Consider the following 21501-nt stretch of genomic DNA (forward strand, 5'->3'; position numbering starts at 1 on the left):
GTTGTGGAGTCTCCATTCTTGGAGATATTAAAAATCCAACTGGACATGGCCCAGAGCAATGTGCACTAGTTGACCCAGCTTTGAGCAGGGGAGTGGGACTTGCTGATCTATGGAGGTTCCTTCCAACCTCAACCATTCTGTGATTTTGGGAACTGTGTGTTGAATGTGGAGAAGAAAAAGGACGACTCACAAATTTCTCCCAAATAGTGATGTATTCTCAAAGAAAATAGGTGGTTGTAAAAATAATTGTGGGTGACTCAATTAAGGTTTCTCTGTAGCATATAGTAGTGCTGACAACAAAAGCAAAAGCAACAATAACAGCAAACCCCCAAATCACAGCCACTGCAAGAGAAAGGTGGCATTAAAATATAAATGGATGGACTTCTTCCAGTTATAAAGCCAATTTCAGTTAGAAAAATAAACATGTATTGCAAAGTTTTCAAAGCAGTGCTGCAAATAGGACAAATAATAGTACCCTTGAAGTCTTTGTGTTCAACAAGAAGGAATAAAAGCTGCAGAGAGAAATAAACACTGATGGTTGAAGGACTCAGAGAATATCTTGATTTGAGAATCAAAGTAAGGATTATAGCTTTCACTAGAAATTTGTACTTGGAAATATAGCAAGGAAGACTGTGTCAGGAAACTCCTTTTAGATACTAATTCTAGCAACTGAACTGAGTGTGTTCAATATCTGCTCAACAGACACAGAGCAAACCAGCTTCTAGATATGGCTTTCAGATGATGTTAACTTCAAGAGATTACTGGGATTCATAAAGTACTGGACATTTAGATGGATAATAAGAATATCTGTGGTTGTAATAAGAAACATGATTTTTTGAAAGCAAGATAAGTGTTTATATTTCAGGGCAGATACAAAAGTTTATATTTCAGAGATTTAGAAGATACTTTCTATTGGGAATTTTTCACATATTTCTCTTACGCAGCTGGTAAGTATACCAGTGTGTTTACGCAGCTGGTAAGTATACCAGTGTGTAAAATAGATTTCTGGGTTTACTAGATCACCGATCTTTTTGGGATGAAGTTGCAGTGTTCCTGAGTGTCTCCAAAATGCTCTGCAATGGCTGAGAATGAAAAAACAGATAATTTCTCACTATTTACCTAAAGGACCAACTTGAATGCAATGAATGCACAAACTTATCTTTGAAGGGTCCATAAAGAGTTCCTGATCTGTAAGGCTGTGGAGAGGCTGTAGAGAACAGGAGAACTAAAATAATAGGGTACCTGCCAGGTTCTGTCAGATCCCCCAGACTTAAAGAAATACTAGAGACAGTAAAAAATGACCACAAGAAAGGATACTGCACATACAGAGCTTTGATACCACAGTATAGTAGAAATCAAAATACTTGAGACATCATTATGCAATCGATTTTACAGACAAAACAAAAATCTCCAAGGCTATCAGACACAATCAGATACTGGGAAAAAAAACAAAGATAATTTGTCTTTTTTTATATGTCTCCTGTATTTGCTTCTCCATGCATATTCCTCATACTAGCTTCAGGGAATAAGATACCGAAGTGTTGAGTTAGAGCAATACCTCGTTGATGAAATATATAATACCCTGTGATGCGGTACTGAAAGGATCCCAGGATAATACAATCATTACAAAAACTACACAAAGAAATAACTTTCAGAGTTATTTTCATAGAGGGCCAATAAACCCTGTTCAGAAATAAAATAGGTGAAAAAGCCGGACAGCTCACAAGAATAAGAGTTTGGAACAGTTAGCTTGCAAAAATTAGGGTAAAAACATTAAAGTGAATGTTCTAATAATAATATAAGCAGTTTTTTCATCAGTGAGTTTTGGTAGAAACAGAAACAATAACAGAAAGATATAGTTATACAATTCAGATGAAAACAGAATGCACAGAGAGAAATAATTTGCAGCAGTGACATATAAAACTCCTTGAAATTTTGAATAAATATTGAAAGCCCTATAGTTACATTAAATAAACAGATAAAGTATATAATTAGTGAGGTGCAGTTATATCTTTTCTTTAGGTGCACAGGGATATTGCCACCTCATAGTGCCATCAGTGAACAGCAAGTTATGAAAAGAATTTGCCAGTTCTTTTTCATGTTTTACAGTTGCAGCAGAAAAGACATTCCTAAGATTTTGGTAGGAGATTAAAATATATGTTACTTCTGATAGCACTACATGAGACTGTCATATGGAGAATTAGAACCTTGGCAAGTTGCCTACTAATGGACCATAAAATCATAATAATATGATTTGTAGCAGAATCTGCCGTTCTTTTGAATGTATTTATCAATGCAATAAGGAAAGCCTGCACAAAACTATGTAAAAAAAAAACAAAACAGTTGTCAAAAGGCAGCTAGTTCTCCATCCTGCTCAAGAAGTGATGCTTCTAATTCCAAGTTCGATGCTTATTTCCCTGTTTATCTTGGTTTAGTCGTTGGCTTCTAGGCATGATGGATTTTCTTCTCCTCTGTTTCTTTGGGGAAAGGTATGATGAAGATATTCCTACGCTGTCTTCTGAAGATGGTGTAGAGTATGGCTCTTCCTGGCTACCAAACTAGGTCCCCAAAGAAGAGACAATCTTTGGGATCACGTGACATTTCCCTGTTCAGGGCTTTGTGAATCAGTACCAGAATCTCAAAATGCACATTTCTGGCCACAGAACCAGTATATTTTGTGGTTCCCTGATCTACTCAGGAGGTGAGCGCCAGCATTGTCTATGAGCTGCAGAATTTTGTTTGCATTAAGGCAGAGGGAGTTGCCAGCCTGAGAGCGCTAAATGCTTTAAGTCTGCTGCAGTGCTATTATTCCTACTATTGCTCCGGTTGCTACTACTGCTACCATTACTAGCATGATCCAAGAGAAGGGATCAGTGCCTTCAGGTTCATCAGTGAAAAGTCAAATTGTGCTACAAGAAAAAAAAAAAATTCTAACCAACTTCAGGTTGGTTAACAATGGTAACAATATTTAAAAGTACCCACTACCAGAATAGAACATTACACTTAGTAGATTCTGCATAATTTTCTCCTTGCCAGAAAATTTAGTTACATATACACCATCCTGAATCAAACCCACTATTTTCTGAATATTACCACTCTCACTTACATATTAGACATTCTTTCATCATTTTAGTTCTGTTTCTGTAGTATATTTTATCCTTCCTAGATCTATGTCTAGTCTTCTAACGTGTCAAAACTAATAATTATTAAGAAGTGTGATGAGTGCTTTCTACTTCTCTTTAAAAAAGTACTGGAATAGATAGTTGAACTTCCTAAGTATTGTCTTGCCTCATAAGGTCTTGAAAAGGTGTCAAAATGAGAAAAAAAAAAGTTGTTATTGTACTGTTTAAGATCAATATTTAATGTTGATGATGCAAAAGCATAGGCATTCATTCTAATCTTAAGCTAGGTGAAGATTTTTGTTCTAGATCATGAAAACATATAAAATTTATCAATTTCTTTGTAAAATCCTTCACCCTTTTAAAATAGTTCAGGCTGTCTCTGGGTTAAATTATTCACTCAGCTTTCATAAGAATAACTGTTTAACTATACCAGTCTAACTTTAAAAAAAAAAAAAAAAAGGGGGAGGGGGGGCAAAAACCAAAACCACAAAAGACTGTTGATGTCAGTACTGTTATTCTGAAAGTCATTCAGGTAGAATTTATTTTCATAAAGCCCATGGGAATTTTGTTACTATGAAAAGGAAGTCTCAGACAGCAGTAGCTGTATTAAAAAGCTTTCTTCTTACACAGGGGTTTTAAAGTTTGCCCACAGGAATTGATGGAAGATTCAAGACTTCAGACTGGCTGTTGATAGGGACTTCTGTAAGTTCGCAGAGGACTTGCTGGTGGAGGGGCTGATACTCAATGAAATTGATTCACTTTACAGGTATTTAGTGTTCTGGCAGAACTGTTTATTCTGGGAAAAGTCTCACGCATAAGAAAGCAAGTCTCTAATGTAGGTGAATCAGAGCAATGTTTCTGCTTCAGTTATTCCTTAAAACAGTGAGCATTCACTTTGAAAAATCTACTCTTGAGGCATGATGCTAATAGGACACAGAATGGATCTGGCTGTTTTATAATGTGCAGGACTGAAATATATGTCAGCACTGATTATCTTAAAACTAGAAATCTGCCAAACTGCTGCAAGAAATTTGTCTAATTAACAAAAATGTACTAACAAAAGGACCAGTTATTAGAGTGGTTTGGAGATTGCAGGTGAGTTGTACACCTGAAAAAGATTGGAGTTTATATTTATTTTATAATAAAGCAACAAAACCAAACAAAAAAAAAAGTTTGTAAAGTCCCTCTTAATTCATTCTCATTCTCTCCCCCCATTATAAAATGTGCTATCATCTTGCATGCACATCTATGTAATATATACAATCTGACAAACTTCAAGACTGTTTTGGTAAGTGGTGTTATTACTTTCCCTATTAGCATTTTGTAGAGAGTAGGCTGTCAATATGGAAATTTGCCTGCAAATGTCAACAATCCCATGGGGAAACTGCTTCCAGAAAGATACTAATAATACCTTGTGCATTAAGAACTCTTTAGAACTGGTAAGATATTTATGAATTCTTTGTACTGGAAAGCAGCTGCAGAACAAATAAAGCTAAACTCTCTGAATCTCCATGAAATCTCTGTGAAAATAATGCAAATCTAACAGACTAGAGTAAGACCACACTGGGTAGTAGTGGCAGGCATACAAGAGGACACATTCAAGATGGGGCAGAGAGGTCTGATACACTGTACTGAAACAAAAGGGTTTACTATTTTTTTGCTATACGTTGGACTAAAAAGTTTGATTTTCTTTCCTGAGTAACTATTCCAAACATGCCAGACCTACAGAACAGTCCTCTAGCTCTGGTACTCTCTGCCCTGTGCTCTTCCTGCTTTTTTGCTCCCTTCCTCTTAGATGTGTTATGCCCCCTTATAGCTTTGAAGATGGCCCTGCTTTGAGCTGGAGACCTCCAGTGACCTCCAGAAGTTCCTTTCAGCTAAGATTTTTCAGTGATCCTATGATTATCTCATAATCACAACTATTTTTTGCCTTCTGGCGAAAGCTTCTTTGGGATTTCTCTAGTATTAAAATCTTCAATTCCTTCACTATAGTTAATGAATCCAGTCCCAAATGGATTTATTCGTCCTTAACCCTTTACTGTGATCTCTGCCTTCCATCTCCTTTCTATGCTTTTGTGTGCTCTCACTTTATCTGCTTTGTGTCCTTCCTTTAATTTATACTACTTTCTCATTCATATACCTCACAAACTGTGTGCGAGAGCTTCCTGAGCAAAGCTTCAAGAACAAAGCTCCTTTGAGTTGTAGATCATCTCTAGATTATTTATTGCTAGGTATCATGTTCTGTAATTGTAATTACATGATTTTTGTAGTTTGATCAGATTGTCTGATGACGTTGACAGAGGAAGTTACCTAAATGAGTTTGCAAGCTGTATTTCAGTGAGCAATAAGAAAGATTCAATCTCTACTGCTTGTGCTGTTTGGCACAATCTCATGAGCTACCTCTAGGGAAGGATCAAACATCTTTTTGTATTGATGCTCATAACGCAAAGGGTCTCCTGGAGAGAAGATTGATTCCTTCAGTAATAAGAGTAAAGGTAGATGAATGGTTCCTTTCTCCCAACTGCTTAGTGAACAGCCAAGTGTCATTCTTCCTCACCTTCACTTCATATATTCCCAGAATTTTAACATTCCTCAAAGTTTTCCACTAGAAGTGTTTTCTAGATAGCAGTGGAAAGCCTCAGTCTTGCATGAACACAACTGAGATAGCCTACTTTAGTCCCTTAGTTCACCTGTTATAAAGATATTCATAGTTTCAACGTAAAACTGAAAATACCAACAATCAAGGAAAATTTCAGCAAGAAAATGGAATTTGCAAGTCTATAAATGTCTTCTGAGTGTGTTCTTATAACTTCTAATGCTAATGTTAATTGGGAACAGAGGTTCCTATAATATCTAAGTGAAGTCTTCCTTTTCTGTTGACTTTTTTGGATCTCCTTTCTATTCCCATTTTATGGGGATAATTGACGAAGTTCCAAAAGTGAATTAAAATCATCAGGTGAACACAGACATATTAGTTAAAAAGAGAATGTGAAAAATCTGAAGAGAACTTCTAAACTCCAGGCTCTTTGACTAGTATCCCAGGTGAAAACAGAGAAGGATAAATCTCTCACTTTGTCAAAAGAAACTTCAACATTCTTAAATATTCTTTCATTGGGAGGCTACATTATTGGTGGCTTTGAATCCAAATATGTGCCTAATCAATGTTTTTCAGAATTCTGAGCAGAGACCATTAAAGGTACGACAAATCTAAGGCATTTTACAAATGACCCTTTTTGGCAGAATTTCCTGGTTTCGGCTGGGATAGAGTTAATTTTCTTCCTAGTAGCTGGAACAGTGCCATGTTTTGGATTTAGGATGAGAATAATGTTGGTAACACACCCATGTTTTAGTCCGCCCGTTCTTCTTGCGGCGTACAGGGACAGCCTGCTCCTGCGCCTTTAAGACTTCCTTCTTGAAGATCGTCCAGCCTTCCTGGACCCCTTTGCCCTTCAGGATGGTCTCCCAAGGGACTCTCTCAACCAGCGTCCTGAACAGGCCAAAGTCCGCCCTCCGGAAGTCCATGGTAGCAATTTTGCTGCCTCCCCTCCTTACTTCACCGAGAATTGAGAATTCTACCATTTCATGGTCGCTAAGCCCAAGACGGCCTCCGACCACCACATCTCCCACCAGTCCTTCTCTGTTTGTAAACAGCAGGTCGAGCGAGGCACCTCCCCTGGTAGGCTCACTTACCAGCTGTGTCAGGAAGTTGTCTTCCACACACTCCAGGAACCTCCTAGACTGCTTCCTCTCTGCCGTGTTGTATTTCCAGCAGATGTCCGGGAAGTTGAAGTCCCCCACGAGAACAAGGGCCAGCGATCGAGACACCTCTGCCAGCCGCTTGCAGAACGCTTCATCGGCCTCTTCATCCTGGCTTGGTGGTTTATAACAGACTCCCAGCAGGATATCTGCCTTGTTGCATTTGAAAGATTGACTTTGCTGTCTTCTACTGATAGTTTCATTTAATTGGTGAAAGTAAAATTACGTTTGTCATCTAACCATTTGATAACTATACAGACTTCAGAAGGTGTATTTTAGCTAATTATAAAAAGTTTTGATATATAATTCAACAAAATAAAATTTTCTTAGTATTTTGTAGTAAAAACGGGAATTATGGATTAAAGAAAATGGTTTTTTTCCCATTGTATCATAGAAAGTGTATTCTCATTGAAAGGATTCTAGTTATTGTGCTTTTTGAGGGTGAGCTCTTTTTGAAAGTGAGCTCTCATGGAAGTACAGATCACAGGGTAAGACACCATTATATAAACGTTGTTTTGTTACTGGTATGTCACTGCTAAAGCAAGACTCATTAACTACTTTGTGTAATAGCATAATAACTTGTGAGGAAGCTGAACTCAAGCTTGGGAAAGGTTTATATGTGCCTATGCATTCATATTTTCTTATTATTTTGGTGTTTTATTTCCTAAACTCTTTAAGGGACTGAAAAAAAGAAGTTGTTTTTAATATTTTTCATATTAAATTTTATTCAATACTGTGATGACACTTTCACATTCATTGCAAAGCAATTGATCATTTCTTAGCATACAGTATGACAGTATGCGATAACTCCAACAGCTTTCTCCCACTTCAGTTCTAGAGTAATTTGAATTTTTATTGATGATATAACAGTGACTTAAGACTCGTACTATACTTTCCATGCTTTTTTTAAAATTATTTTTCAAAACATTTAATGAAGCACAGCAAACAACATCTTTTAGTATCTTGCTACCTAAATTTCTGCAGCTCTACCTAGTTCTCATCCAGTTACTGTGTTAAGAAACCATGTTTAAATTGAGGATGTTGGGGAATATTGAACATTTCAAAAGGCTTAATATCCCCTTGTGTATTTTGCAGACAATCCTGGGCTAGTGAGCCACGTTCCAGTTGGTGTTAGAATCCTGGATGTCAATGACAACCCTCCAGAGCTCGCCAGAGAGTATGATGTAGTTGTCTGTGAGAATGCAAAGCCTGGTCAGGTAACTAACTCTCACAGTTATCTTTCTCCCAGTGAGAAAGAAGAATTACTTTATTTGTTACTGCCACATAGGTAAGAAGTTTGATTTGGGGAACACGTAGTGATTCCTTCTGATATCATTTTCGTATTTCACATTTGATTCAACTTTTTAACTGTATTAGGCTGAAAGGAGAAGATTTGGGAATTTGTTTAATATATCTTTCTTGTTGATGCAAAAAAATACCCAAACTACCTTCAGTAAAGACAAGCAAACTTTAGTCTTGTCAGATAAGTGATGGAATTTGACAAGTCACTATCCTGAACAAAATGGATGAAGCAGATTTAACATCTCTCATCTAAGTGCCACATAGTAGCAAGGTTTTAAATACAGCTCAGTGAAACGGCTGGTTAACATGACTCCTATCCTCACTTTTTGCATGTTGATTGCCCTTGTCTGTGCAGGGTCATTATGGAAAAAACGTTGAACGGGTTTTTCACAACTGTGAGCATGTGGAAGATCAGAACTGAGACTGAATAGCAGAATCACATTCCAGCCACTGCTCCTGTGATCGATGCACTTCATCGCAGTGCATGGTTTGACAGGTTTCCTAAGTGCCTTTGCTTTTTTGCATAGATTGAGCTTTTACCCAGCACTCTATGCTGGTTTTGCATTATGACACAGGTTGTAAGTTGCAATTGGGAGCTCATATCTTTCCTGAGGAATATATTACTAGTAATAACAGTTTTCTCATCAAATCTTTAAAAGCAGTGTACATAAATGCATAGTGGCATATTGCTGTTTTTAACATTGAGACCATAAAAATGCTGTACTTCATCAGACTATAGGCTGATAAAAGTTATCTTGACTCTAACAGTGACCAAAATCTGATACCTAAAGAGCAGTATAAGAACATGGCAAGCGTGTATGATACTTACCCCAAGTACTTACCTGGTCTCAGATCAGTTGCCCATCATTTCCTGATCCAAGTGAGGTTTCTGTGTTTTTAATAATCCTTTAATAACCATATCATATGAATCTCTCTAGCTTTTCCTACAACAAACATAAACTTTTGATACCTGCTATCTCAAGCAGCAAGGAATTTTACAGTTTAATTGCAGGTTTCAGGAAGATCTACCACCTTCTTTTTTTTCTTATTTTTTTTTTTTTTAATCTTCCCATGCTGTCTTCAGTTGATATTTACCAGTTCTTGTGTTGGGGGAGAGAGAGAGCGAGAGCGCAGTTGATCCCTATTTATTATCTCTGTGCCATTCATAAATCTCTAGCACATTGCCCCTCAGCCGTCTCTTGTCCGGACTGGAGTCCTACTTAACTTGGACAAGCCGTGATAAAGCCCTTCTAGACTTTTGATCATTCATCTTGTCCTCCTTTAAACTTTCTTCAATTCCTCTCTATTCAGCTTGAGATGGGGAATCAAGATTCAAGATGCAGGTTTGCAGTAGTTTATAATTCTTACCATAGTTTATGCTTCACAGTGTATGATGATCTCTGCTTTGTTCTCTATTCCTTTCCTAGCAATTTCTGACAGTGGCTTTGCTTTTTAACCACTAGCAAGCATTGAATGCAAAAAACTGCCTGCCATAACACCAATATCATTAGAAGTAATGGTCAGCTCAGAGATCATCATCATGTATGCGAAGTTAAGACTTTATGTCTATGTATAATGAATTTCACCTGTCTTTGTATTGCCTGGCTGCTGAGTATTGCAAGGTCTTTAGTGTCAGCCCTTCCTCTTTTCTTCCTTGAACAGCTCAGTTTCATGGGCTGATTATTCATACTCTTTATAAGACGTCTACACCGACCAACAAGTGGCCCAGCATAGATCTGTGTGGAACAGGAAATCTCTGTGACTTCCTTTCCTTGTGGAATAGACAATTTACAGAAGAGACACGATTTCCTGTCTTTTGAGCGATTATTTGTGCAAGGACCTTCCCTCTTATCTCATGACTGCATAGTTTTCTTCAGTGCTCTTATTGAGACACCTCACTCAAAGCCTTTGAAAATCTAAGTAGGTCTGTCTATCAACTGAATATCTCTTATTGCCATGCTTATTAAAGTAAAAATAATGTTCTGAAAACCTCAAATAAAGCCAAATATAGAAGAATTAGAACTTTTAAAAGACTAGTTTAAAAAAAAGAAGATAAAATCTCTTAACCATTAATTGCAATTGCTTTCAACAGATTCTGATATTTTTTAAATTATACAATTTAACAATTATTGTTAAATAATTGTTATAATTAATATTAAGCTAAAGCATTCAGAGAAGCTAGCTCAGAAATGCTCTGAGCTCGGGGGGGTGGTGTTAGTGGTGAGTAGCTAATGTTTCTTGTTAGCAAAGTTTTAACTTTCTAATAGTAGCTTTGCAAATGGAAATTTATGAGAGAGATGTTCAAAGGATAAAATAAGTTTTACTGTAACAGCATTTGCTCCTGATTTAGGTCATCACTGTATTTCTCTCTGAGCTACTGTTGCAAGCATGAATGACTCCTGACCTCTGTAGCATTGCAGTTTAACACCCAAGATTAATGCTACCATGAAGGACTCTACAAGCAGTAGTTTAATACGAAAGGCTGGATCAGCATGCTGTTGTATTCTTAAGCTAACAGGACTCCATTACATACGTGACACGCACTAATTTTTATTTGCATTGCACAAGGCTTCAGAAAAGATTGTGATACCATTGCACTGTGCAAAAAACAAAACCAAAACAAAACACAAAAATACATGGTTTTCACTCAGAAGATCTTACTGTCTAGTTTAAGAAAGAAAATGACAGTGTTCAACAAATATTAAGGAGGGACAAAAAAACAAGGATTACAGAACAAGACAAGTGTTCCATATGCTAAAAAGTGTGCCCAGCTGGATGGTTTTGAATCATTGAAAAGACAGTATTTACTCTGAGTTATCCATCATCTTGTGAGAATGATTCATAATCTCTAAAGAACAAATTCTGTCAGGTACTGCTGGGCACTTCGGCTTGACTAGTGCTTTGAGGTTGGGCTCCAGCCCTGCACTGCCCTGTAAGAGTCCTTATTTCTTTCCTCAGCACATCTATTCTGAATTTATTATGTGCAAGATAAACTAATCAATAGTTTGTCATTAGAAGACTTTTTGTGCTTGCTTGTTTATTTTCAGACATGTGAGAAATCGCAGTCTTACGTAATTGCACAGCCTGTCTCCTGCTTCTTTTTCCCTCCACAGCTCAATTTGTTTACTCTTAAAAAAAAAAAAAAAAAGCCAATAAAACTTAAGGACTTAAGTGCTTAAATGAACACTCCTAAGGCATCTCAGACAGAAAATGCTTGGGAGAAGATGATCATTTCCACACTGAAGTGACAGCTTTACTCCCTTAGCAGTCACCTTGTTGAGAAGATAAACTAAGTATCTCCAACAGCTTCCAGGTCAAGCCCGGTAGATATTATATATTAAAGCTGATAAAGCAGCTGTGATTTGATCTTAGATGGTGTCCAGGCTTGGAGAACTCTGACTTCTAGAAATATAGTGATTTTGTAAATGATTGTGAAATTTAGCCAATATAGGAAAATGAAATTTTACAATCTTCCACAAAGTGAACTTACTTACAAATTAAATTTTCTTTTGCTTCAAATGCAACTTGTTTTATTATTTTTAAGACAATGGGAGCAAATAGTGATGTAAAAAAAAAGCTTAAATGCTTTGTTATGGAAAGTGAAGGAGTGAAGCGTTGACAGTTTTCTGAATGTTTCCAAGTTCAGTGTTTGTCCTGACAGAGTAGGGACCTGTTAAAATATCTGACTAGATCTGCTAGTCATATTCGCTATAGCTCTCCAAAGATTACATTTTTTCTGGATGCTTTCCAGAAGAATAATAGAAAAAGTTGTGCTAGTAGCAAAATGTCATTTCCCTGACACTATCCATCACTGTAAATTAACGCACGGGTGTGTGTACATGCGCACATGCACACACACACACACACACACAAACACAGAGAACTTTTTCAGAATCAGGGTGTATAAATATTGTGCTGCCAACATGAGCTACCTCACCCTGGATGCTGTTATTTCTAATAGCCAAAGGAAATCAATGTTAGCTGGCAAGGAACACCTCAGCTATGTTTGTCTTGTGTATATTTACTTGTTTATTGATTCAGTTCTGAAAAGTATCTGAGTAGAATTTAGCACCTGCTCTCTATCCTCTTCAATTAGTTCTCCTCCGTTCTTGAAATTCTTTCTTTTCTCGCCAACTCTTGCCTTTAAAAAATAGCATAACACTTCAATTTCATCGCTTCAGTGCTGTCAATTGAGCTTTACAGCAGCTGAGGTTCTGTGTCTACATTTTTATTTTAATCAGCTTTGGTAAGGTGCATGTTAATGTCTCCTAATAGGCCATTAATTAGTTGGCCTATTAATTAGAAAAGGGTTAACAGTACATTTGGGTGTCAAGAGGACACACACTTTTGTTCCTCACCTCTGAATAAATGTCTTAGAAATCTTTTCCTTAGAAAGCAAGAGACTTTTATGAAAGAAAAAAAAAAGTGTGAATTTTCTATTTAAAAACAGCTCTGTCAAAAATATTTTGACCTGTCCTATTACACATACAATGTCTATTTTCCCCGAGGAAAAGCATGATTTCTATACCATCTGGTGCTATACTTTTTATATACATCGGTGAATTCAGGGCATACTTGAATTTCCATGTGTGAAATCAGGCAATGTAGAGAGTATATTTTGTTGAGTTTTAAAATTAGTCTTAAAAACAAATAAATTTTATACTAGTCTTGTGGCACTGAGGTCTTGATCAAAGGGGTTTTTTTTTTGCAAAATGGCATGTTCTTGAAGCAAGATTCCGTAAAATGTCACTGAACGTTTTATGTAAGAGAGGTCAACAGGGTGAAAGTTTATCTACTAGGCTGTCAAATAAAAGCTAAAGGTGCATGGCAAAACAACTTATATTTCACTGGTAAACAGCACTGAGGATGTATAAACAATATTTAATAAATTCATATTTTTTATCTGATTTTTTTACAGCTATGTATGGTATTTAACAGTATTTTTAGTATTTGAGTAATAACAGAAACTGATTCTCTTGAAAATATTCTTCCATCAACTTTTTTTTTGTCTTGCTTTGCCTCATACCATTTCAACATTATTAATTCAACATATCTATCTAAGGTAATCTTATATTTCTGTTTTTACATGATAGTTGTTTCAATAACAGATATGCCACCTTTGCAAAATTCAGAGAACAATTAGCTTTTGCCAAACTTTTTCACCAATATTGCCATGACTTTGGTAAACTGCATGGTTACAGACATTTCAGATTGATCTTATTCTGCTACAGTTCAGCAAAAAAGTATTACAACAAACTTTTAAAACATTCTCAGCAATTATCATCAGTATTTTTAATTGTCACAGGTGTGTATAGTCAATATAATGTACTATATTGTATACAGTCAATGGAATAAGCATTGTACTCTATTGGCTTTAAAATGTGTTTTGCTTCTCTTATGTGAATGGAGGTAGAGAACTCTGTATTGTCTTTTAGTTTTAAAACAGGCCAAACCACTTGAGCCCACACTGTTTATGCTGCAGGTTCAGTCCAGACAGACTACAGCTGAACACTGAACAGAAAAATTCTCCTGAAAAGATGACTTTCCCTCCCCCTTTTACATTTCCCTCAGGATATCTATCAGCGCTGTGCAGCAGTCTGCGTAGGCTTCACTGCCTATATCACAAGAACAACTTTTATTAAATTCTACTTTAGCACTTGGGCTTCTAGGCCCAGCATGAAAATGAAAGCTGGTCACACATTCCAAAAACTTAGCTCAGTTTTAGGTGAAAGTAAATTTTAAAAACCACCAGGGCTTTCGAAGGCAAAGGTCCTACCTTTCAAAAATACCTCTCCCATACATGGTTGCTACATCTAATTCTGTTCCTTTTGGGCAAACCAAACTAAAACCAGGAGTAGCTGCTGTTCTTCCTCTTCTGTTCTCCAGCAATTTAAAACTGATTCTTAACAGGAATTTTAAACAGAGAGCTGGTATTATATACCTGCCATTTTAGTTAATTGTTGAATTATTTTTCCTAACCAATGTTGCAGTGCATCTAATTATTGGGATGGCAGGCAGATGATGCTCCGCATAGACCATCCTGGTTCAGCCTGAATTTTGGCTCCATAAAAGCAGATGTTTAGGTGAAATTGTACTTCTGAAAGTCACCAGGATGCAATGCAGATGGTGAAAACCTCTGTACCAGGTCCTGACCGTATCAGAATGTCAGAAAGTATAGATGCTTTAGATGCTTTTATCTAGCTCTGAAGTCTGGTTCCTAAAATATTTCATGCTAGAGAAATCAAACTAATGGCCCAGTCATTTCATCAGTTGAATTTAGCAGCAGTCAAGTAGAAAATTAAAGTAAGCTAAGTTTGAGCATCCTGCTGAGGTCAGGTGCTATTTGGGTCAAGTTCAAATTTCAGCACATTCACTGTTAATTTTTATTTCAGGTAATTCAGACTATCACTGCAACTGACAAAGATTACTCTGCAAATGGGGCAAGATTCCATTTTTCCCTTGATGAAGGGCTTTCTTTGAATCCCAACTTTACTCTAAGGGACAATGAAGGTAAATCAAACACATAAATCTCAAAGAAATGGGTCTCTGTTTTGTCTGGGATGTCTCATTGAACAGAACAATTTCTATGCGTTTTCTTGACAGAAGGGGAAAACTGTAATCTGTCATCACTGAACAGGCTGATATCAAGGACATGGTGTATACAACATATTGGAAACTATGAATAATCAGATATTGCATTTTATTTTTATATTGCATTTTATTTTAGCATTTATACTTCATACATTCAGGAATAATTTTAAAAAGTGGATAATGAAAGAGGTGTTGGCAGTTTGGTCTATTTCTAGATGAATAGCACTGAGTGGGTACTGTCAAGGTTATTGCTGGTTATTGCTTAAAGGAGAAAATAAGAATTTAAGGGGCATAAATGTTGAATTCATGCTTACTTTTACAGATATGATACCAAGAGCTGGTCCTTCAGTGCTTCCTGGATGATAGTCTATCGCTTCATGCCGTTCCTAACAAAGTGTGCCTAAAAAGTACAATCAGAAATTCATAGCAGATAGGCCCAGAAGGAAAAGGGCCTTCAGAGTCACCCAGCCAAGTGTGTCTGAACTTTTCTTAAGTCAAAGAACCATCCAGCCTTTCCAAAAAACCCCAAAATCAGCCTTACTATTTGTTGATTATTGCCTCATGGTTTCCATTTTGCAACCTGAATGAAAATGAGAGTAAACTTTAAATGCTTGTCTGTAGCTTTCCTCTTGAGCTTTTGTGTATGTGTGTATTGGGTGGTTTTGTTTGTAGGCATGTGTGGAAGTGTGGGGGATTGGCTTTATTTTACAATTATATTTTTGCAATAGTGACATGGAATACCTTCTGCGATCTTGCAGATCGCTGCTCATCTTTAACGACTGAGAAGCATTAACTCCATCATTGGTACATATGGCACACTCGGTGATGTTCAGACTGTTCTTTACAGATATTTTTTACCTGTTTGTAAAACACTTCAGGGAAGGAGACTGAGTACTCTTCCTAAAGAATATGTTCCAATGTTTAACTATACTTAATAGCAGAAAAAAACAATCAAGTCATGCTATTTGTTAGAACTAGATTCATGGCCCTCATATTCTGGTTCCAAAAGAGATCAAGCCAATATCTATCAATATTAAAAAACTAATAATATTTGAAGGACTAATTCATGTATTAAAAATATTCCTTAAGTGATGACTCCAGTCCTTTCCCAGATTAGTATATCAATTCTATTCAGATCATGATGGAGCATTATAGCAAAAGCCAGAGGATTGTTCCTGAGATAAAGAAAGTGTACTGTTGTGTATTTTTGTATTTGAGTCTAAGATTCAAATCATTGAGTATTTGATTGTGATCTCATGTGGGAGACCACAGCCATGTTCATTTCAGTACAAAATACTTACCTCAAGATGTGTTTTTGAATAACTGTTAAAAATATGGTTCATGATGAAGTAGATATTTTATGTTTTTGAACATATTTTAATTGGGATCTGTATTATATGTGTTTGTTACCAGTGGAAAATGCTGTGTTATACTTCAAGGACTGCATGTCAACATAAGTTACTTACCTGCTGTTGTGGTGGCAGCTAAACACCACACAGCCATTAGCTCACTCCTCCCTGCCCCCAGTGGGAGGGGGGAGAGAATTGGGGAAAAAAAAGAGTAAAATTCATGGGTTGAGATAAAGACAGTTTAATAGGACAGAAAAGGAAGGGAAAATAATGATAATAATAATGATAAAAGAATATATAAAATAAGTGATGCACAATGCAATTGCTCACCACCCGCTCACCGATGCCCAGACAGTCCCCGAGCAGTGGCCTCCCCGGCCAGCTTCCCCCAGTTTATGTACTGAGCATGACGTCACATGGTATGGAATGTCCCTTTGGCCAGTTTGGGTCAGCTGTCCTGGCTGTGCCCCCTCCCAGCTTCTTGTGCACCTCCAGCCTTCTCCATTGGCAGGGCATGAGAAGCTGGAAAGTCCTTGGCTAGTGTAAACATTACCTAGCAACAACTAAAACATGGGTGTGTTATCAACATTGTTCTCACCCTAAATCCAAAACACAGCACTGTACCAGCTACTAGGAAGGAAATTAACTCTATCCCAGCCGAAACCAGGACACCTACACAGATTTATAAGAGTTTGAGAGCTTTTCATAAATCTCTAATGTGGGTGTGTCATGCTTTGGATATGAGTATGTAGCAGTAAGTATTTGCTGCTTTCTTGTTACCTCCCCAAGAGCAGTGAGAAATGACTTTAGCGCCAACAGCAGAAGGCAGTGTTTGGACTACCCTAAAGCTGGATTTGGCAGGGGGAAGTAGGGGAAGGAACTGGAAAAGGTGTCCTTTAAGGTAAAGACTTATTGTGCGTTATGTTTTTATTCCACTTAAGGAGATACAAAAAGTAAGTATGCAGTTCCTGTAGCATCTTGCACAAAATTTCTACACGTACAGAGATTCCAGAAATGCAATTTCCAATTTGCCCATATAATTAACACAATGACAGTTTAACTCAAATCATAACAATAAATTTATCTTAAAACCAAAAGCATTGTCACTCTTTTGCTCGGCACATGACCCTTTGATTGTACTGTTTAAACACTGCCCTTTATTGGGACCTTTTCTTCGTGATATAATCTGTATGTAAAATATCAGTGAAACACTTATAAAGTGCATTCACAATATCCAGTTATCTAGCATTCACAACTTTCACGTTTATCACCTATTCCTATTCAGAAATTGAATTTCTGTTGCTTTCTATTCTAGGAAGTAGCTGAGAGATGTTGGGCAGAAGAGGCTTTTCTTATGTCTGTGACAAGTTTGCACTTTTGAAAACTGATGTTTTTGAGCATCAGCTGTTAAAAAGAATCAGAATGCTCTTAACACATGATGGCTGCTATAGTTACCTCTGGATTTAATAATTCTATAAAGGCTGGCATTCTTGGAGGGTTTTGTTTGTTCATTCTGTTATGTTTTTTAAAGAAAAAAAACCTACATCAATTGCCTTAAGAGAGTTTACAATAATGTTTTGCAGAATGATAAACCCCAAAAACTCAATGTCACTTTGAAAGTGGTACTCAGTGGTAGCTGTATCTGTCACTGCAAAGCTATATTTCTCTTGCAGTCATCTTTGGATCCAGTCATCCTCTCCTTTCATTTCTTCAGGCCAAAGGTTTAATTTCACAAAAATCTCAGTAGACAATTTCTTCCCTTGTTTTCATAACCCCGAACAACAGAATTCTGCTCTTTGAGCCCCAATACAGTATTGAATGGATGTTCCCCTACTCCGTTGCCATCAGTAGAGCTACAGGATCAAAAGACTCTACAGCACTGAATTGGATCTTTAAATATTAATGCTTATATCTGTGCACTTTGGCTGAAATCTAGAGGACTTGCACAAGCGTAAGATTTCATAGTTTGTCCCTACCTAGCTGTATAGGCTGCAGCAGTATGCAATCCCAGCACCTGTATGATTCAGGTTAATAATATTCCATGGCTTCAGCAGATGAAATAGATATTTACGCGTCAGTCCAGATAACTGATCATATGACCAGTTAAACTTTTATCTCTTAGGCCTGAACTTGTGCCTTTACCCAGTAACAATCCACAATGTTAAAGCTCCAGCCTTTGAATATGCACCCTCATATTGCAGAGCTTAAAACCCTCAGAGAAATGTAGGTCAGGAGACAGCCACAGGGCTATGCCAAGTATGCAGTCCAGCAGAACCTAAGAGTTGCTTGGATCACCTTCTGGATTCTGTTGGTGTTTACGACTTTCATTTTAAAGAAAAAAATGGAAAAGACAGAATATGATACCTTTTTTCCCTACTGACTGGATTCTTAAGCTACAGGAGATTCTTTGCTACTCTTTGAGGTTTTTTTTATACTGACAAAGTACTATTCAGAGAGGGTAAAAGCTTAAGAGTATGAGCAAGAGGACAGCCAACAAAATGATGCAGTATCTATACACACGTAAGCAAGACAGAACAAGACCTGCAATAGAATTTCTTTGCTATACAAAGAAAACGCAGTAAGTTTTCTGCAATTTTAGAAAGCAAACCCAGGGAAGACGCCTTTTTGTTTGTTTGGGAATTGTACTTATGAAGGCTTTTTAATGAAAACAGGGCTGTTTACAATTTATTCTGTTCAGAAAAATGCTGCAATTTCTATTAAAACCTGAGCAGCTGTCGTGGTTTAACCCCAGCCGGCAACTAAGCACCACACAGCCGCTCGCTCACTCCCCCCCAGTGGGATGGGGGAGAGAATCAGAAGGGTAAAAGTGAGAAAACTCGTGGGTTGAGATAAAGGCAGTTTAATAGGTAAAGCAAAAGCTGTGCGCGCAAGCAAAGCAAAACAAGGAATTCATTCACTGCTTCCCATGGGCAGGCAGGTGTTCAGCCATCTCCAGGAAAGCAGGGCTCCATCACACGTAACGGTTACTTGGGAAGACAAGTGCCATCACTCCAAACATTCCCTCCCCCTTCCTTCTTCTTCCCCCAGCTTTATATGCTGAGCATGACGTCACATGGTATGGAATATCCCTTTGGTCAGTTGGGGTCAGCTGTCCCAGCTGTGTCCCCTCCCAGCTTCTTGTGCACCCCCAGCCTACTCGCTGGTGGGGTGGTGTGAGAAGCAGAAAAGGCCTTGACGCTGTGTAAGCACTGCTCAGCAGTAACTAAAACGTCCCTGTGTTACCAACACTGTTTCCAGCACAAATCCAAACCACAGCTCCATACTAGCTACTGTGAAAAAAATTAACTCTACCCCAGCCAAAACCAGCACAACAGCCAAATACTTTTTTAATCTGGAGGTGCTTTTATGTTGCAGCTCAGATGCTACATAACTCAGTTAATTGTTGTTTGTGTTCTTGTCACTTTGATTTTTAGGATGTTGTCATAGATAATTTTGAAATGCTTTTTTCACTTGTGTGCAATGTCTTAAATTTATACTTTTTGCCTAATCAGAAATGTCTGCTTTTGGATGTCCCATTTAAAATTTTCCAGGGCAATATGAGACTAGAAGCACCTTCTGTTGGGGTATCAGAGAAAAGAAAGAGCCTCTTCAGAATAGAGCTGTTTCTAAGTACTGAATTTTAAATTTATACTTTTTTTTATGCTGAACAAATCATAACATTTTTCCAGATGCTTAAAGAATGGTTGATATATTTGTCAAAATTTGTTAGTTTGATGGAAAATGCATGTGAGCATATGTCATTGTTATGATATCCCCAACCATTAATATATAGACACACACTTGCATAGTCTCTCTGAGTTTAAAAAATTCATTCCCTCTTTCTGCCTATTTTTTTACCTTTTAGAGACCTCTCTCAGAAGTTACATCACACTTTTCAGGGAGCTGGCAAGAGATTGAACCCCCAGAGGACAGTTCACTTAGGTGCAAGAGAACATTTATGAATTTTATACACTGTAAAGCACTGTTTTGCCAGTGGTATCTTTTTTCACAAGATACACAGTCTACCGTGGATGCTCCAGTGGGTGTTGTAAATTTCCTGGATGATAAGGGTTTGTACAGAGACTATTCACCTAACAGCACCAATAATATTTGTATATTTTCTTACCTTAATAAATTGAGACTGCCAACTTCTGAAAGTAGACAAAGTTTACCTTACTTTCAAGGAAAAACAACTCCCTAGAGAATGCTTAGCATTTGTTCTCCTCTCCTTTTATTTCTTCAGGACAAAGGTTTCATTTCACAAAAAAAAAAAAAAGCAGTTTTATTTTTCCCCTCTGCCCACTTTTCTCAAAGATCTGGCCTTTTGAAAATTGCCCAGGGATGGAAAATATTCTGGAATTGGAACAAAGGTAGGCCATTTTTCTGATATTATCCCTTTGGAGATTCCTTTTTCTTAGCGTTATGCAACGAGATACTTTAATACCCACAGATCTTTTTTTGATTTAAAAAAACTGGATCTAAGATTGATCAGGTAGGTAAGTTAGTGCATGGTGTATAGGTTCTTCATACATTTGTCTTCAGTGCTGCTACCTGTTGGTGTTTCACAAACCAACCCATAAGCAAATAACTATGTTTCAGGCCCCAAAACTCTGCTATATTGCTTTTCATTTTTGCTACCCAGTGAACTAGAAAGGAAGCCCAATGGCAATAGCTTTGAAACCAGCACAAAAGAAAAAAAATATTTACAAGAGTTATCAGTAAAGAAATGAAACAGAAATGCCTATCAATATAGTCCCACATAAACAAATTAACTGTTCTAACTTTAGAAATACAAGAAATGCAAATTATTCCAATATATTTTGTTTTGGTTTTAATTAATTATGACTTCTCAGAAGATTTATGGAAGTTGAACTGCTGATATAACCAGAAGTGAAAATTAAAATACACCTTAAGTTATAAACAGGGTTTTACTCTATTTTTTTACTTCCATTTCTCTTGTGCCTGCCTGTAATGTATAACGTGCCAAAATAATTCTCAAATTGTGAATAATAAGTGAGTATCGTCCAAAGTACTCCAGTAGTCACCTGGTAGATAATGGTGTTATCATTGTATCTCAGCTTCCTTGATTTTCCTATGCCCTCCTTTCTTTTGTTAGTTCAGAAGCTCAATGTAAAAAGGCAGAGATGATGGTAAGAGGAATGCGGTAGCAGCTTTGTATGCAGTGTGCAGTCTGGCTTAATAAACTACCACATGTTCAGAGTGTGAAGAGCTGCTGTGTTGGAGCTATGCAGAATTTCCCATGTGTAATGGCAAACCCACTTGAGATGAATCTTAAGTTCTAATTGCCGTGTTTGCAAAGCATAGCCCAAGTGCGAGAAAGTTTAGATCACGAAATGGGGCAATGTGCATGACAAGGAATC

The 21501-nt window shown here is 37.2% G+C and overlaps 1 protein-coding gene across 1 annotated transcript in view; it reads left to right on the forward strand.

Annotated features, from left to right (window-relative positions):
- The window catches only part of CDH18 (cadherin 18, type 2), a 196852-nt gene that overhangs the window by 166664 nt on the left and 8687 nt on the right, over positions 1-21501 (forward strand). Inside the window, exons 8-9 of the mRNA XM_009321654.1 lie at positions 7974-8095; positions 14573-14690. Coding sequence (XP_009319929.1) covers positions 7974-8095; positions 14573-14690 — 240 coding nt within the window. The remainder of the gene's footprint in view (positions 1-7973; positions 8096-14572; positions 14691-21501) is intronic.

This window comes from Pygoscelis adeliae, unplaced genomic scaffold (genome assembly GCF_000699105.1).
Source record: "Pygoscelis adeliae isolate BGI_AS28 unplaced genomic scaffold, ASM69910v1 Scaffold23, whole genome shotgun sequence".
Lineage (NCBI taxonomy): Eukaryota > Metazoa > Chordata > Aves > Sphenisciformes > Spheniscidae > Pygoscelis > Pygoscelis adeliae.